Source organism: Rhamphochromis sp. 'chilingali', assembly GCF_963969265.1.
Source record: "Rhamphochromis sp. 'chilingali' genome assembly, chromosome: 11".
In the NCBI taxonomy this organism is placed as follows: domain Eukaryota; kingdom Metazoa; phylum Chordata; class Actinopteri; order Cichliformes; family Cichlidae; genus Rhamphochromis; species Rhamphochromis sp. 'chilingali'.
The window spans coordinates 32,416,699-32,434,267 of record NC_137938.1 but is presented as its reverse complement, the minus strand read 5'-3'; the positions used below and the strand labels follow the sequence as shown (position 1 = coordinate 32,434,267).

The 17,569-nt window shown below is 39.8% G+C and overlaps 2 protein-coding genes across 5 annotated transcripts in view; both read left to right on the top strand.

Annotated features, from left to right (window-relative positions):
* Positions 1-1,637: 1,637 nt before the first annotated feature.
* elp6 (elongator acetyltransferase complex subunit 6) lies at positions 1,638-4,181 on the top strand. The gene is made up of 7 exons (XM_080897031.1): positions 1,638-2,028; positions 2,155-2,233; positions 2,335-2,405; positions 2,636-2,760; positions 2,901-3,108; positions 3,202-3,363; positions 3,709-4,181. Exons 1-7 carry the CDS (start codon positions 1,975-1,977, stop codon positions 3,832-3,834), a joined length of 825 nt encoding a protein of 274 aa, XP_080753157.1. The 5' UTR covers positions 1,638-1,974; the 3' UTR covers positions 3,835-4,181.
* Positions 4,182-4,460: 279 nt separating this feature from the next.
* scap (SREBF chaperone) overlaps positions 4,461-17,569 on the top strand; it is a 30,230-nt gene continuing 17,121 nt past the window's right edge. The window contains exons 1-7 of one of the 4 annotated variants that reach the window (XM_080897427.1): positions 4,461-5,572; positions 8,150-8,200; positions 10,475-10,675; positions 13,866-13,986; positions 14,354-14,511; positions 15,020-15,240; positions 16,979-17,084. In XM_080897427.1, the coding sequence (XP_080753553.1) occupies positions 10,554-10,675; positions 13,866-13,986; positions 14,354-14,511; positions 15,020-15,240; positions 16,979-17,084 (728 nt within the window). In that variant the 5' untranslated portion in view covers positions 4,461-5,572; positions 8,150-8,200; positions 10,475-10,553. Of the gene's footprint in view, positions 5,573-8,134; positions 8,201-10,474; positions 10,676-13,865; positions 13,987-14,353; positions 14,512-15,019; positions 15,241-16,978; positions 17,085-17,569 lie in introns of those variants that run through there. The other 3 variants (XM_080897425.1, XM_080897426.1, XM_080897424.1) reach the window with 3 other exon arrangements.

Sequence of the window (17,569 nt, the reverse complement as noted above, 5' to 3'; positions counted from 1 at the left end):
CAATGCTTCTATCCTGAAGGAAGCAGTCTGCCACCATCCTCAGGGCACAAGGGGTCACTGAATGATGAAAATTATGTGGCTCATGGTGTCGACTTTACAGTCACCAGATGTCAACTAAGCTGAACATCTATGGGATTTTTGGAAATTCCATGTCAGACAGTGTTGTTCACCACCACTATCAAAACACCAAATCAGGGAATACATCATGAAAAAATTGTGTTCATCCCTCCAGTGGAGATCTTTGACTTTAAAGCTCAGTGTTCATGTGGACTGAAGCAATTTTTCTTTACTGTTTTTGCCTTTTCTTTATTTCAAGTTAGTGAAAACCAAAGAAACTTTAGATATTCATCCTCTGGACACAACATGCGCCTGTATTTCTACTGGATATGTAAGTTTGATCTAAAATACCTTCAGGCAGTCAGGATTGAAATTAGTGGAAATAAAAAGAAAAGAAGTAATTGAATAAATTCAGCAAATCAGAATCAGGCAGCTAATGAGCTGTCTGCTTTTGCCGGTAATTTTACAGGCACTGCGATAATGTCATCACGTGCAGTTTCATTGCATTTACTGTAGTGATCTCTTTGGTGTTGAGTTGTGTGAGAGTTACACAGTGCCATCTGCTGATTGGAAAAATGTCCGGTGGCTTTAGTTCTGTTTCCCAGTTTAACTAGACCGAGCTGGTTGCTTGAATCGTGAATGTAAGATGGATGACTTGATATACACACACACATTATGTAATCAGGCTTTCTGCATTTCAACACAAACCGTTCCTTAAATTTGGACGGCAACAACATCAAATATAGCAACAAAACTGTATGTTTCACAAAGACTTATCAGCTGACTGATGTCAAAATTTTGGAAACCTCCAGTGTGATGAGAATTGTTGAGGCAGAACAACCCAAAGGTTAATGAGTATTCCCTCAGAAGTGCTTCACCATGAATAGAATCTGTCATTAAGTTTAAACAGAGCAAGACATAAAATAAAAATGATGAAGAAGGATGTGCTGAGTGATGAATGTGCAGAGATTCAATCTTCAGATCTTTAATTGATTAATAATAAGCCAATACTGATTGACATTCAAGCGGCAAAAGAGATGCAAAATGACAGTTTTAAAAAGGCATAGCAAATAGAAATATTTAATTGCAGTTTTTCATTTCACTTTTGTGGGCTGCTAGATATAGATTTCATATCACTGTTGGAACTTATTTAAATGCTAGATGTAAAAAAAAATGTCAGAGGAAAAAATGTGTCTCTGGAGATGAAGACTGGAGTGTGCAGGTGCATCTCTGAGGTGAAATTGGTCACTATTACCATGGAATAATAATAATAATAATAATAATAATAATAATAATAATAATAATAATAATAATAATAATAATACTTTAACATATATTCCTGTATATACCTGTTTTTGTGAAATACTCGGGATGCGTCTACCACCACGTCTATTACCACAGTACCACCAGCATGTGGGGCTGCTTGCACACGACATTAAGACGGCAACGCCGAAGAAGTTTCCATGTGCTTACGAAGATTGTCTATGAAGACGATGCGCACTCGCTACCACGCTTTCCTGTTTGCTAGCCCGTAGTGGAATTTATTTTTAGTATGATCGTAAGCCAAATATTAAGATTTGCCTTAATATTTGTCTTTATTATAGCTTGAGTGTAATGTGCCAAAATAAAAAAAATTGTGAAAATGATCGAAAAGATTGTCACGGATAAAGGGTCGGAGTGAGACCTCTTCTTTGGTTTATATTTCCAGGCGTTAACAACAAGCAGAAAGCAGAGACTGTGGAGAAAAGCTTTCTAATCTTTGATTTGTTAAAAATAGAATCGTAAGCCTTTAATTTTATCCCATATATGTACAAAACAGACATGTCGGTTAATTTCTGTTAAAATCTCCTGGTGTGTGTCACTTTGAAACCGTTTAGCTTGTATTATTTACAGTTAGCTTAGCTTCCAAGGTTAGCTATGTTTACAGAGCTCAACAGCATCCTGAACGCCACTCCAGACAGCTTCACTCAGGTAAGGAATGCAGTATTTTCAGTCTCACTTTGAACACTACTTTACTTGTAGTCGTGTATTTGTAACGAGCTTAAGTGCACTGCAAGTTATCCAGCGTCATTAAGTGCCACAATGCCCATCCTACAGGGGGAATTTATTTTAGTGTCTGACAGACAGAGTGATGCCTCTTTCCTCATTCACCACTTCCTGTCTTTCTACCTGCGAGGTGAGGTGTAACTTGCCACAGTATTGTCATTTTCTAGCTGTCTGTTTAACAGCTAATGTGTTTAATCTGTTTTTTTTGTTTGTTTGTTTTTTTGGTTTTAGCGCGATGCAAAGTGTGTTTTCTGGGTCTGGTGCAGTCCTTCAGTCACTACAGTGCAATCAGTCAAAGACTGGTGAGTGTTAACTAACATTTTCTGCAAGAAAACATCAAAACCACTGGCATGAAGGGCAATTTCCATCCTTCCCCAGTGAGCCACTGTCATTAAAGACATGATATCTTATTCAAGATCTAAATCTATTTAAACAAGGATCAGCAGCAGAATTAAAACGCTTTATTAGTGACACAACAGGAGTCAAATATTTTTTTAAAAACCTCTTTTTTGCGTGAAATGTGTGTTCTCAGGGTGTAAGTTTAACACAGGCAAGGGAAAAGGGTCAGCTGATTTTCCTAGAGGGCCTTAAGGAGTCGCTATCTATTTTGATTCCTCAAGAAACCACAACAGGAAGTCAAGCCATGGACTTCCTCAGGTATAACCACTGTTCTTACTCATAACTTTCATTGCATAATTGTCACGTATTTAAAAAAAAAAAACATGTTAACAAAAAAAAAAAAAAAACCTCAACTGACTTTAGGACTAGTCAGACAGCATCACCTCCTTTGTCCCCAGAGATCCTACCGTTGGCCTGCAGAGGCTGTATGAGTTTGTGCGGTCCAGTGTGAGCAGTGATGGTGGTGGGGAGGAAGGGGTGGAAGAGTGGGGTCCTCCCGTTTTGCTGGTGGATGACGTCAGTGTGCTTTTGAGTCTGGGGGTCAGCGCTGGAGCCGCGCTGGACTTCAGCCACTACTGCAGAGCCACAGTCTGCTCTCAGCTACAGGTTAGACCAAAATGCCCTTTCATTAAAAGTCCTCTCCTCAAATTAAACTCAGTGGATTCTACAAATACTCTTATAAACATGTCTGCACTGCAGGGGAACATAGTGATGCTGGTACGCTGTCATGGAGAAGAAGCGGAGGATGATGGAAGTGATGAGGGATCAGAGTGGCTCCTCAAGGGCCTGACCCACCAGTGCAGCCTCACTCTTCATGTACAGGGTCTCCCAACTGGCTACTGCAGGGACATACACGGTCAGGTACGTGTGTATGTGGATGCAAATTTTCTAATTCAGACTGAACACATCAGAGACACAGATCTGCTCATTATCCAGGTGTTTAGATTCAGTTAACAAGTCAAAATCGATTTGAGCTTTCTATGTTATAGAGTTACAAATATTTGAACAGAAAGAGGGTAAAATGATTGTTTTTGGTAACTGTGATTAACATTTTTGTAATTAAGAACATTATTACTGACTAATTTTCTGTTGATTGATTACTTTATTAATCTCATTTCAGCTGTACTTGACAAAATCCATCTAGTGTCTATTTCTTGTCCTTAAACAGTATCAAATTTAGCACAAGGTGCACTGTTGTTTTTCCAGGTGGAGGTTTGTTGGAGGAGGAGACGAGGCGATGGGCAGCACACACAGAAGAAGCTTTTTCAGTACAAGGTCCACGATAAAGGAGCCTCCTTCTTTGCTCCTGGGACATCCAGCGCCGTTCTCTAGTTATACCCTTAGACACATTTAGTCTCTTTTACGTGACAACAGAACAACCACTGTTATGTTTTCATGTTGCGCAAATAGCAAATGCTGCCAAAGTGGTTGGTGAATTGGCCATGGCTGGTCACTGCTGTCAGCAAACAGTGTCTGGATCCCAAACCTTGTGATGGAAGGACATTGTGATCCAATTCCAGACCTCTGAATCTCCAGAGGATAGAGTTATTATCATGCTGACTCGTGATGTTGTCATTATTTGGTCGATTTCAGTGGACGACTCAACAAAATACTCAGAATGCAGGATTGCTGGTGGTTTGAAAGAATCTTGTTAATGAATAAAAGTATTATTCAAAGAACAGTTTTGTGGAGCCGTGTTGCCAATGAATGTTAATATAATAAAATCGAATTCATTTTTTCTTATTTAAATGCACACATTTTACAACAACAGTTGTCTCAGGGTACATTACATTGTAAGAAAAACACACAAGTAAAATATGTTTGGAGAGAAACCAAGCCTACCTCATGAGTAAGCACTTAAAAACAGAAAACTCAAATTTTACTGGAAAAATCCTCTGGCAGAAACATACCTAGGGAGGTAATCCACCTCTGAAGGCAGACACCTGGAGATAGGTACAGGTGGGAATAGTTAACAATGATTAAAGCCCAAATGAGCCCAAAGAGTAAGAAGAAACAATCTTAATTCAATCTAATAGTGGTACTTGAATGCCTGGAGTATCCTCAGTGGTCACCTAAGTAGAGAGGGTGTCACTTGAACCCAAAATGGAAAGCTCTCCATCACATCCTAATTTTTAAAACTTGTAGTTGTGAGGAAAAGTGGTCTGTTGGGATAGTATGGAACTACGTGGTCTTCAAAATATGATGGACCTAATTAAGCGCTGTATAAGTGACGAGGATTTAACAGGGAGTCAATGAACAGAATATTAGAGAGTTATGAGCCTCCTTTGTTCATATTAGTACTCTTGATTCCTTCAGCATTTTGGATGAATTGAAAGGTCTTCAAAGATATCAGGGCACCTGATAAGAATTCTTCTGACTACTTCCTTTAGTGTTCAGCACAGCAGATCATCTGCCTCGATCTCACCCTATACCTAGAGTCCTCTCCTGCCACACCAACCCTCTGCTTGTCCTCCTTCACTACATCCATGAATCTTCTCTGTGGTCTTCCTGTTTTGCTCCCTCATCCTTGGAAGCTCCATAGTCAGTATCCCTTGTCCAATATAGCCACTATACCTCCTCCTCAAGCTTGTCCCTCTAACTCTGACTACAACCCGATCTGTCTCTCTTATGTACTTATTCCCGGCACCTTCAGCCCTGCTTTCTGTCTCTTCAGTGCAACCGTCTCTGACCCATACATAAAAGCAAGTTTCACTATAATAATAAATTACAATAATCTAGCCTAGAAGCCACAGACACGTAGACTCAAACAGGAAATTGGTTCCTAAATTTGCACAGGATGCCTAAAAAGTCGCCATCATATCCACTAGATGTCCCCACTGTAACAGCGTGCAAGTTGAGAGGTCGAAGGGGAGAGGTTTCATTGGGATATGACAGCCAGTAACTGCTGAGACGGTGCGTCTATATGTTGGCGTTTAATGGGAGGCATATGCGTTAGCATTTAGTAAAATCTGGAACCGAAGGAATAGAGCGATTGCTTACCAGTTCAACCACGAGGACAACATCAACTACAACAACAGCATCATTAGGAGGGACTCTGAAATTTGTCCAGGCAAGTTGAGCTGCGCACTGCTAGCATTAGCTGTGAAACTTAGCTTCGTGTAAGTGTAAAGTACCGGAACTGTTGAATTATTTATTATGTAGGTTACTCAATGTTGCTATGAATGTAGCGTTAAAGCTGCCGTCTTCGGGCTCGAATAAGCTCATAACTTAAGTGTGGTACTTACACATGAACCCGGAGCATCTCAGAGCGCACTCTAACGACGTGCTAACACCAAGCATGCTACCTGTAGTTTTACTCTATTATGCGCCGTTGTTGGAATCAATCTGTGGTACTTTATAAGCGACAGCTGTGTTAATTGAGGTATGTTAACTGTCACAATTTGTTTCTTTTTTAAGCTTAAAGCGTGGGTCCATATTGGGACCCGGGTTTATTTACAGCTAGCAAAGCTAATTGTTTGCTAGCAGGTTTAGCCTGAGCTTCATGACATCGTAAGTTTTTACATAATACATAAAACACATTGATCTATCATTATTATAGCTGTTTGTTCAGCACTTGTTTTCTGCTCTTATGTTTAAGGCATTTTAAGTGTTATTTAATGAACCATGATGAGGTAGCGGTGGATATTGTCAGCTAGCCTTTTTTGCACATGCCATTTTAATAATAAAGCTAGATGCTCTCATATGGAATATAAACCTGTCAGGGCAAACGGTGAGATTTAACTGTTCCCTTTGAGGTTTTTAATTGCATGTAAACATAATTTATCATTGCTTCAGCTCGGTGAGTGGTGTCTTCTCGCTCAATTTGACATTTGTTGGTAGGCACTTTCTAATGTTAGTTTTTATAAATGAAATTAAGACGTGTGCATATTTAAACTGCACTTTCTGATTTTATTCATTAATCCCTGCCGGTTTCTGATTGTTGGTTTGATAATTACTGTGATTACCAGCAGGTGATATTGCAACAGGGTTGCATCATCCTTCTTGCAGTTGTTCATTGTCTTGTGATGGCTATGTCACAACCCTGGTTGCTTTAGTATACCTTAGAGCGTAAAGAAGACTTTAGCAAGTAATTTAGTATATGTCCATCAATTAACCAAGATATATTTCATTTTTAAAAACTGTATTTTGAGAGAGGTGCTTGTAAGGAAGTAGACCGCCTATTACGCACCATCTGTTATTCAAATGTGGTTACTCATTGACAGGACATTACCCTCTTTTCTCATCAGCGCTGGTTGTAAAAGTCGGCTCATCCATATTGAGCTGCTCTCTGCAATTATAGCAGGACTAATGGTCCTCAGTTATCAGAGGCGCATGCCTCAGAATTATGCAACTATGTCACTGAATTTTGATGCAATTATGCCACAAAGAACGGACACAGCTTAATGCTTGCTGGAATGTTTGTGGGTATTGGTATGGTGCTTGGATTTGCAGCAGTTTATGAGGAAATATTGTTTAAGGAATTTACATTCATGGCATGTGTTGAAAAGAGGTAAGCTTTGCGCTTCTAAATTTTATTGATAATTTGCATCTATAAACTCCGTGCACCATTTTTCTCATAGCAGCAGTCTTTTAGCTTTGTGCTTTTTGACAGTCTTACCTTAGTCTTAATCTGAAAGGTACACTAAAGAGGTCCACAATGATCTCCTTAACTGAATTTGCACTTGCAATGTGAAATGCTGTGTTTTGTGAGTAAATGTGCTGAGTTTTCATGTAAGATGCATACAAGCTGTTCTTTGTTAGATTATTTGTTTAGCACATACTCACAAATGCACATGGTTATTCATTCAGCTGAGACTTTTCCCTGACTTAGTCAGGAAATATTATTTGTGTTATATAATATATATTGTTTTTAATGTACTACAGCCATAGTGTTTGTTAGGGAACACCATCGTCTATCTTGTGATACAGAATAGGATTTCTGAATAATTGCTGGTCACTTGCCAAAAATGGCTGAAGATAAGAGAAAGGCTACTCCTTACCAGCACTTGACCTGTGACTGGTGTTAATATATCTGCCCTAGTTGTTACGTTTTACTTGTCAAGCCTCTCTCAAATACACCATGCTTTTGAGATGGTGAATGTCTTGGCTTGCTGTAACTGGCATAATAGTACGCTGGCCGGCTTTGGCCAGAGGAGGAGGGAGATGATGGGGGATGGCTACAGGTCCTGAGCCCTGCTCGCTGAGTTTCCGATCAGCTCAATCCGGGATTAGTTCACTGACGGAGATGGTGCTGACCCTTTGCCAAATTGGGCCTTACAGCTACACCCACTTACCCTGCTGGACAAACAACTGAGAGATGGAGGCATTCATTGAAAATTTTCCCTGGCAAGATGGCCCCTGGAACCAGGACCAGGTTGAGAGCAGAAAGTCATTACTTCAAAATCTGCCTTTAACGTTTGCTGCACCTATTGTGCAAGGTTACTAGGACATTGCTGTGTTTACTGTATGGAGTATTTATAACAGCAGATCAAGAGACTCCTGAGGCAAATTCCTCCCGGGGAATGTTTCCGCTGTTCTCGGGGGGACAAGCGGAGCAATTACACAGTCTGTCTGAGTCGAGGAGGGAGCACTGTGTTAACCACAAAGCGCACGTAAAGCTAAAAAAACCCACCGTTTCTGCTTTCAGGGGACTTCAGCGGGTGCAAGCCAGAGAGATAAACTGGTCTCCCATTGGCAGGTATGCTCTTAGAACAGTCTAACTTGTCTAACAACACTGTTTGGTTAACAGTTTCATGCTGCTTATTGACATGATTTTAGAAGCTGAGGTGAGAGCGGGTGGATTAAGATACTGAACAAATCCAGCTGCTGTATGTGTGCCAGGAAACCCAGTTAAATATTTTTAATAGAGCAGTGTTTACACTGATAGGCAGCTCTGAACGTGCCGACTGAGTAAACAGGGAAACGAGAACTGCGATTGGAGGCCAATTTGGTGATTGCGTTTGTTGTTAAGTGAACCACGTTTACGTCAAAGAGTTCAGTTTTTCCACCTGAGTTGACATCCGTGTTCAAGCACAGAGTCATGTTAAGGGGGTCAGGCTGGAGAAATCAAATGTTGAATTCAGATAAGTCACATCAAACTCAGCAGTTAGTCTGGCAGTTTACATCATCCTAACATTAACATTTCTTTATTTGAACGATGGTCAATTTCCGGACGTTGTCATGATTGTGATTATTATTGTATAGAATGGAAACCAGAGATTATGATGCCAATCAGAGTTAAGAGTATGTTAACCTGTTGGTTGATCGACAAATTATCAGTGCATGGTGTCAGTTAAAAATATTTTTTTGTGTACTTGTACATATCTCTGTCGATACTCATATAATGTGTATAAAATGTGCACCTATGCCAGAGAACAATTCTTCAGTTCCTATAATATGGATGAAAGAATGTGGTCTACACAACTATCTAACTTTTAAATTTCAATCGATGGAAATAGCTAAACAAGTTTGCTGGTTTCCTTTAGCTGTTTCCTTTATACCATATGGCACATAGTATGTGTGCTGTACCATGGCTGGATAAATTGGGATCATCAAAGTTACCTAAAAGTTCAGCTACTAGAATTCATTAGCATCAATAATGAGTATACAGGACTGTTGTATTCAGAGTTTCGGGGCATCCTGTTGTATGAAAAGCATTTTGTTCTGTTTATAGCTATGGAAATATTAGGACTGGTTCAAAGGATGATTCATGTTGGAAGACTGCTAAGAAGTCCAGCAGTCAGATATGTGTTCCAATTGCTTTCTCTGTCCAAAGGTCGAAAGATATTTAGGTGGTGACTAATGATTAATGACTTAATGAATTCGTCTTCTACAAATAGCTTTTCAGTACCTGTGTTGTTATTATTATTTTATTTTTTTATTTCTTTAAATAGTTAAACATTACCCTCTTCCATTTTCACCATCATATCCTCCTGTGCATTATTATCTAAATGTAACTTTACAGGAAATTTCTGAGAAACAGTTGTTTCAGGGAACGTGGAGGTTGTAATTTTCCCCAGGTGTGACCAGTAAAGCATGTATGTTTCACTGCTGTACCACAGTTGGATATTTTCCACCATGGGGAATGTGTCCACACCTTTTGGGCTACTGAATGAGTCGTGTGTTTAAGTGCTATGCAGCATGTGACCACAGTATGAGCTGGTTTGAACGAAAAAAACCACACTGTGCCTTTAGTTAGCAGTAAGAATGGCACCACAAGATGTGTGTAACAAATTAGTTTTCCAGGACAGAGCTTCTCAGTAACAGAGCTGACCTCTGTTTCTGTGTGTTAGTCTGTGGAGATGCACTACACGATTTAGCCTGATAAGAGAGGGATGACAATATTTATAAAACTTGCCTCTGTGCTGCTATTTTGTTCCACATGTGCTTACGTCTAAACAGTGACAACTGTGCCAGTTATTTAAAAATATGAAAACTGTTGCTTTTGTAATACATCTTTATAAGATTGCATTATTTAGACTGATTGGATGCAGTGTCAGCAATCTCAATATTTAAAAGTACAATCTATTTTCTCTGGAAGGAATTTATGCTTTTCTTAGACTAAAATATTGAAGTAAAAAAAAAAAGTATTGTAATTTTGGATGTCAAATGTTATGTCTGAAAAGGAAATATGTCTTATGTATGCAAATAATTATTTATCAGTTATAAAACAGGATTTCACTCAGTTTCACTATGTCTGATGAATCTCCATAACAAGTTTAGTCTTAAATATAAAGTCTTCCCCTTGTCCCTTCCCCTTTCTCTGAACTCTCAGATCTCATAGGAGTATATAAGACATTTTTTCCCCCTAGAAAATCATTAAATGACTTAATTATTATACCAGATTCCCCTCTGGATTAAAAGTTTTAAAATGAATAATTTTATAGTCAAAATCATCCCACGAGTTTTGGCTTTAAAATGTGTGAAATTAAATATTCATTCGGTGAATCTATTGACTCGCTTGCACTCGTAGGTCCCTGGATGCCCCGCGGCGAACTGTCCTCGGCCGCCCAGTTCTTCCCAATGGCCGGGAGTTGACCAAGCCCACCAAGATGACGCTGCGCGAGCAGCTGAGAGAGAAGATTTCAGCGGCCTTCTACCGCCACGGGCTGCTGTGTGCCTCCTATCCAGTACCCATCATCCTCTTCACCTCGGCCAGCATCCTCACCTGCTGGTAGGTATTGAGTGTAATATAAGTAATTTGAGCATACAGGGAACAGTTTCAGTAATATGGATTTCTTTTTAACTTTGAAAAACTGACAAGCTGGCATTTACACCTACGTATTATACTGATGAGTTCATTGTGGAGCATCTACTCGTGTTCTTGTTCTTGTATACAACCAAGTACGTTAATGGTGAAACTGTCTGATTATGCTCCCTCTTATTCCTTATTAAGATACACCTTCCCCCTCCTCAGATTCACTTTTTACCTTCCCAGAGAGTGTGGTTTTGTTGAACAGTTGTACTGTGACCAGCTAGTTGACCACCTATGCAGGGTTCAGAAAACTGCTTTTGAAACATTGTCCAGGGCTGCCACGATTAGTCGACTAGTCACGATTACGTCGACGACTAATTTAATAGTTGACGCATCGTTTGAAGCTTTGTAAGATCCCGAAAGATGCAGGAATAAGTAGTAGGATTTTAAGAGCGTAATAACGGACTGAACGGGGCAAGGCTCACTAGAGCTGGTGAGAACACCGGACTCCCGGCAAATCATTTTCAAACCCACCGCCGTCTTTCGCTACTCAGGTTAAACATGATATAAAAGTCACTTAGGTAACTTAAAATGTGGTGATTTTTTTTTTTTTTTTAGTATTTTATTTGTTCCTCAGTAAATCAGTTTGGCTGAGATTAAAGTTATAGTTTTTACACAGCTTAATAAACGTCAAGCAGACAACTGATTATCAGAAGTGTGAGATGCTCGAGAATATACTCCGGTGTCCTGTTATATTTTAGATAGCAAGGAGTTTATTAAACTTCACCGAAACACTGCAATCTGCATCTTTATTTTTAGTTAGCACATACCTTAAACACTTAAAGCTGTAAGCTAATGATAGTTATATAAGAGCAGATGCATGCTGGTGCAATAAGCTGTACATTTTACGTCCAATGGATGCGCGATCTGATTCGTTGACTTATCGCAAAAATAATCGGTGACTAGTCGACTATCAAAATAATCGTTTGTGGCAGCCCTAGTCCAGTCAAAATCTACTAAACAGTACAGCAGACTGTTTTGCAAGAACCTGTGGACATGATGACCTCCTTTTTAGTACCAATTCTGTTAAAAGATGAGAGGAAATCTTGTCATCCACTTTACAGAAACAGACAGATGGAGAAAGTGACTTCAGAGGGGAAAACTCAGTTGGCCAGTTCAGCTCAGTTTAACTGGCCATCTGTACACACACAACAGCCTCCTGCTGACATGATGACACAAACATTCACTGAACTCACGCACATATCTCCTCTTGCTAAATCACTCCTCAAAAGAGAGGACATGGGTCAGAGTTTGACAGGCTTTGTAAGTAAAGGCATTGTAAAACAATCAGAAACGCACACATGCACCTGCAGCGTGCTGTCCTTGCTGCAACTTACAGCAGGGGTGCTGACCAAATGGGCGACTGACTACCACCCGGGGTAAAATGAAAGAAAAGAGCTGGACAACGGGGATGTTAAGGCAGGGCTAGAGCAGAGGGCTGTGAGAAAGTGGCCCTGTGAGAATGGGATGCCTGTCCCTCCATCTGCTTGTCAGGAGGGGGGCTGGCTCGGCACAAAAGAGGCCTTTGTGGAGGTACAGTGACCTAGGAGAGTGGAGGAGGCATGAGGGAGAGGGAGGTGAGGCACAGCGAAAAGCAGGCAGAGGTTTCCATCGAAAAGACAAGAATTGATATTTGTATTAGAGTACAATATGTTCATATAAGCTGTCTGGATACAAAGGTACCAGTGACCCAATTGATCCTTCATCAGCTGCTGAGATTTCTGAACCTCTGTCAGACCACTTTTCCTTTTCCAGCTAAAGATGTACATCATCAAAAATTAAAACGTAACTTTATTTATACTGCTAAACTGGGGTACAGCTCAACTGCTGAAGGCTGTATTGTGTCATTTTTTTTTTTTTTTTTTTTATAGAAAAAAGAAAAAAAGTGTGATGGTGATGTTTGGGGAGCACTTAATTTTCTCCAGGCTTGACCTCATTAGGAGAGAGCCCATTTTTATTAGATGAATTCTTACTTTGTTTTATCCTCAGCGGCCTTGACGACAGCCATGTGGGCAGCACAGCTACAGCTTAGTTTAATTAAAAGTGAACAATTTGTCAGCAGCTGCTTTTGATAATTAAATCATGATTTATTTTTAATATAAATATTTAATTTCTTTTACATTCTCTCATGTGAGAATTTGATGCATTTCTTTGACATTAAAACTATTTTGACTTTTGGACTATTTATCAACTACAACACGACCTTAGATTAAGGTTATGCTAACAAATAGAGGTGTATCAGTGTTTTTCTTGTTTTTGACAAAATCAACGAATTCAGAAAGTCAGCATTGCGTTAATTGAGAATAAAATTAGTTGTTAGTTGTAGCCTGAGTGGGAAGCTTGAGGTGCTCTGCTAAAATCCCTATTATAAAGCTGATGAAGGCACATTTGATTACTTTTGGCTGAATTTGACATAATTTAGGCATAAGAAAAAAATAAAAATGTAGTTTGTGGGGGTTTTTTTGTTTGTTTTTTTTAAAGAAGGAATTGACTTCCTTTGATAATTTTGTGATGACTTTTTTTCCATTTTAAGTAAGCACCAAGACAGTGGGCATACATCCAAAACACTTCAGAGAGTCTTTTAAAAGCTTTATTCCATCCACCTCTGTTGCCACCACCAGCTCAGTCTTTCAGGTATTTTTCAGGGTTGCTCAACACTATCATTTCAAACTGAACGTGCTTCCTCTACATATAGACACATGCAGAGAAGGAAGGAAAGAATGGAGTGGTTTGGTTCTCAGATGAAGTTTGTTTTCTTGAAGACCTGCCCATTTCCAGGAGAACTAGGGAGCGGGTCTCTCTGGGTTGCGCATGAAACTTAATCTGGCAGGAAAAGCCAGAGGTGCTGGTTTCATCTACTCAGAAGTGTTGCAACATGCATCACAGGGAAGCGCTCACCGTTATCGTGGTGGCTTCATTGGTCCGTAGCGTATAGCTGTCTGCTGCTTTCTTTGAAAGCATGCATGTGGGTTTGCGTTACAGTGAGAATGTCTTTTCCATTTATTAATGAATGAACAAAAGGATGTAGATGCATAAATATAAGTTGAACTAAATTCCTTTGTTCCTATTGTTTGACATGTGAACCCCCCCCACATTCTCTTCCTGCTAGCTATCCGTTATTGAGGCTCCCCCTGCCTGGGACGGGTCCTGTGGAGTTCACCACAGGGCTTCGAGACTACAGCGTTCCTTTCCATGAGCCTCAGGGTGACTTTGGAGAGCGCCCTGACTGGGTAGGAGAAAAAACATGAAATCTATAAGATTCTGTATTTCTGTACTGTTTCTGACTATCACTTTTGTTTTATTTCCTTAGGATGTGTTTAAGCTTTGGCATTCAAACCTGAAATACATTTTAATCTTAGGCTTGAATATTCAAAAATGATGGCTGGGCAAAGCTGGAGGCTCATAAATAGTAAAACAGTGGCTCACACGATTTGTCAACACTAGTTTTAATTTGCTGTAACAAGGGGAATAAGAAACAAAGAATACCTTTTTAGTTAATATTAAATACTAATATTAAAATCAGTCAGCAGTAGTAGCTGGTTCATTGTACTTAATCACAATCTGTTTCTTAATAAGTTGCCTACATGTTTGCCCTAGTACCGGGGTCCTCCGGTCGCCTACATCCAGCAGGTGTTGGTGAAGGCAGCAGTGTCTCCATGGGACAACAGCCTGGTGCCGGTGGATGTCTTTCGGTCGCCTCTTGGTCGAGTCTTCAATCTGCTGGAAGAGATCCGCAACCATGTTCACTCCGACAGGTAAGCTTGGGTGCACTGATATGTGACGGTGGTAAATTTGCAGTAACACAATTGGGGAAAAAAAAAAAAAAAAAAAAAATTACTACATTATGAAGTGTAGCAGTGAAGTATAAGGAAGGACTAGAGCAGAGGGCTGTGGAAGGAAAGCTGTGAACCAAAAGCTTCTTTGAATTTAGTCCAAGGGGGGGGATAAACATCAATGACCTTGAGTTATTGATCTGTTGTAAACTACAAAGTTTATGGTTTGTTCTGTTTGACTAATCTACTGTATCAATGATAGTTCCCAGAACAGTTTGCTTTGCTTTTGTGCTTCTGGTTTCAATTAAATACTTGTTTAACTACTTTTACATTAACGATTTATTGCTGTTCAATACTTTATTAGTTTATTTAAATCTCATTTATTCCAGGAGCATTTGGTATCCGTGAGCTGTACTGCATTGATTTCCTCGTCTTCTGTCACACCTCCTCTTCTCTTGTCTTTACCGCTGTCTCGTTCTTGTCTTGTCAGCTCCGGCATTCGCAGTCTGGAGTCTTTGTGTCTCCAGGTGACAGATCTGTTTCCAGGGTTACGGCAGATGCAGTCGGTGCTGCCAGAGCATGGCTGCCTTCTTGTTTCTCCTGGCAACTACTGGCAGAACCAACGGGAGCTGTTTGACTCGGACCCCGACCCCCTCAAGACCATCCAGAAACATGAACCGAAAGGCTTGCACACCTCAGCGACATTGCGAGGTAGTAATTTGGAAAGCTCTGATTCAGTAGTGGCCTCCCCTCGTGTGTGTGCAGTAGGTTCTGTGTACAGTATTGCTAACAAACCATTCCCTTGACAGACCTTTGATCAACAAGCGAGTACATAAATATAACTCAGTTTGGTCTGCTACCATATTCTACTCAGAAAAAGCCCTTGGACATTTTTCTTTTTGAGGTTCTACTCACATTCTAATAATTGTTACTGTAACCAACTGTGTGACTTGTGTGATCACTGCGTACCCTGCCAAGGAGTGGTTAAGTGAATGTGTTCAGACAAAGTCTCTGTCACCGTCCACAGAGCATGTGGTGTCATCCTGAAGCGTGCCCAAGATTAGAGCTTCAGTGCTTCCTTAACTGGTCCTTGTGAAAATCGATGTATTAAGTAATTAACAAATCGTAATACAATAGGACATTGTCATTGTGTCCGAAATGTTCTCACGCCTGTCAGTAGGTGTGGGAGCATTTTTTTTATTTTGACAAAATCTGAAAGCTCCAGTCTGGCCTGTGTTATTGCTTTTTGCCATGCAATGATCCATGAGATGACTAATTCATTCTGAACTACAGGCATTTTTAAATAGTCTGTCAGAAACTGCCATTGGTGGTCACCATATTGAGTACCTCGTGCCTGTTGTATAGTCTGTTAAAGTGCAGGGGAAAAGAATGTGTTATACTCTGACTGCCTTGTTGAAAGTAGTCTGCCATCATTCAGCATGAGTAATTGTCGGTAGTAGTGAGCAGGGGATTAGTTGTATCAGCCAACTAAGAGGCTTTCGTATTGACAGAGAACAAGCAGTTTCATTCCTTGGGAACTTATTGAATTCTTTTAAAATGCTACCCACTGACATAGTGAACCAAGTTTCCCCTTCAGCATTTTGCCACATCTGCCACTTCAAGAGATATTAAAGATATAGTCAGGGACAGCTTGGCTGTCAGATAAAGTTAGACTGATATGCTTGTTCACACTGAGCTGACTCGAGGCTTGTCAGCCTGGTTACATTGGGGATTATATTTCAGCTGCTCTTGCAGGGCAGGGGAGCCCCAAACTCCACCAGGTACCCAGTGTAAAATATATAACTATGAGAGATGGAAGTCAGTGAGGATGAATGCATTTTGAGGTCATTTTGTGAACGTATGGATGGATCTGAGTTTAGTGATTGTGTTCCAGGCTTGCATTCTAATGGCTTAGTTTTTAGTTTTATAGCAGTTGCCATTTTGGTTCCTGAACTTATTTACTCCTTTATAACTTCACCCTCATGTCTGAGACCAGAGCTGATGGATTGATTTGCTTTTCGAGTGAGCTTCAAGTTGTCGTTTAACTTCATTATTGAAACCAGGATGTTGTCACTTAGGGTTTTGTTGTTTTTTTTGTTTTTTTTGTTTGTTTTGGGGTTTTTTTTTTTTCCCCCTGCTTTCACGTGTGCTCCTGATCACTAAGATGTTTCCTTGTGTTGTGACTAAGATCAAAAGAACTTGGTGACAACAGCAGATTCCCACAAAGCTTTCTAAGCCTAAAACTGCTCTAAAACTTCTCTTTTCTTTTCATTTTCATAAAGAAGTGGTAACTGTATCTGTTCTGACACAGACCTAAGGGCTTTGAGAATGTTTGGCTGGTGACTAATAAATAAACAGTGGTCAACCTAAAGTGATCTGTAAAAAGATGGTCTGTTACTAGAATATGAAGAGTCTATTTACATGAAGATGTTTACTGTGTGTGTTTTAGACTTGCTGTTCGGGGTTCCTGTGAAGTACTCGGGGGTCAGTCACTACAACAGGAAGAGGGTGGTGACCTACACAATCACTGTAGTTCTATCCAGTTATGATGCAAGGTGAGTTACAAAGGCAATAGAACAGTAAACTAAAAGCCAGTTCTATTTAAATTTAGTTTTAAGGGATGTCACTGGAAAATTTAGTTTTTTGTTTTTTTTCTCGTTTCATATTTTTGTCATCTCTAACTCTGTGACTCTTGGACGGTAATGCTGCTTTAGAAAAAGCTTAAGACACAAAATACACACTTCCTTAAACTTTAAACTAATAGAGTTAAAATCGGTAAACAGAAATAAAAAATAATAATTACAAACTACACTTAAGAAATATATATTTTACTAATGGAACTAAATTGGAAAAATTTCAATCTTTTGTAGTTTACTAAAATTTTCAGAGAAGAAGCTTGAGGAGCGTGAGACTGGGATGTTTCCATGACTTTGAGTCAAGTGTCTTTTGGAAAGTGTTTTCTGTTGTATCGTCTGTCTGTTCTGGGCTTGCCCACGGTCAAACTATGTTTCTATGCATTAAAAACTAAACTAAAAGAACA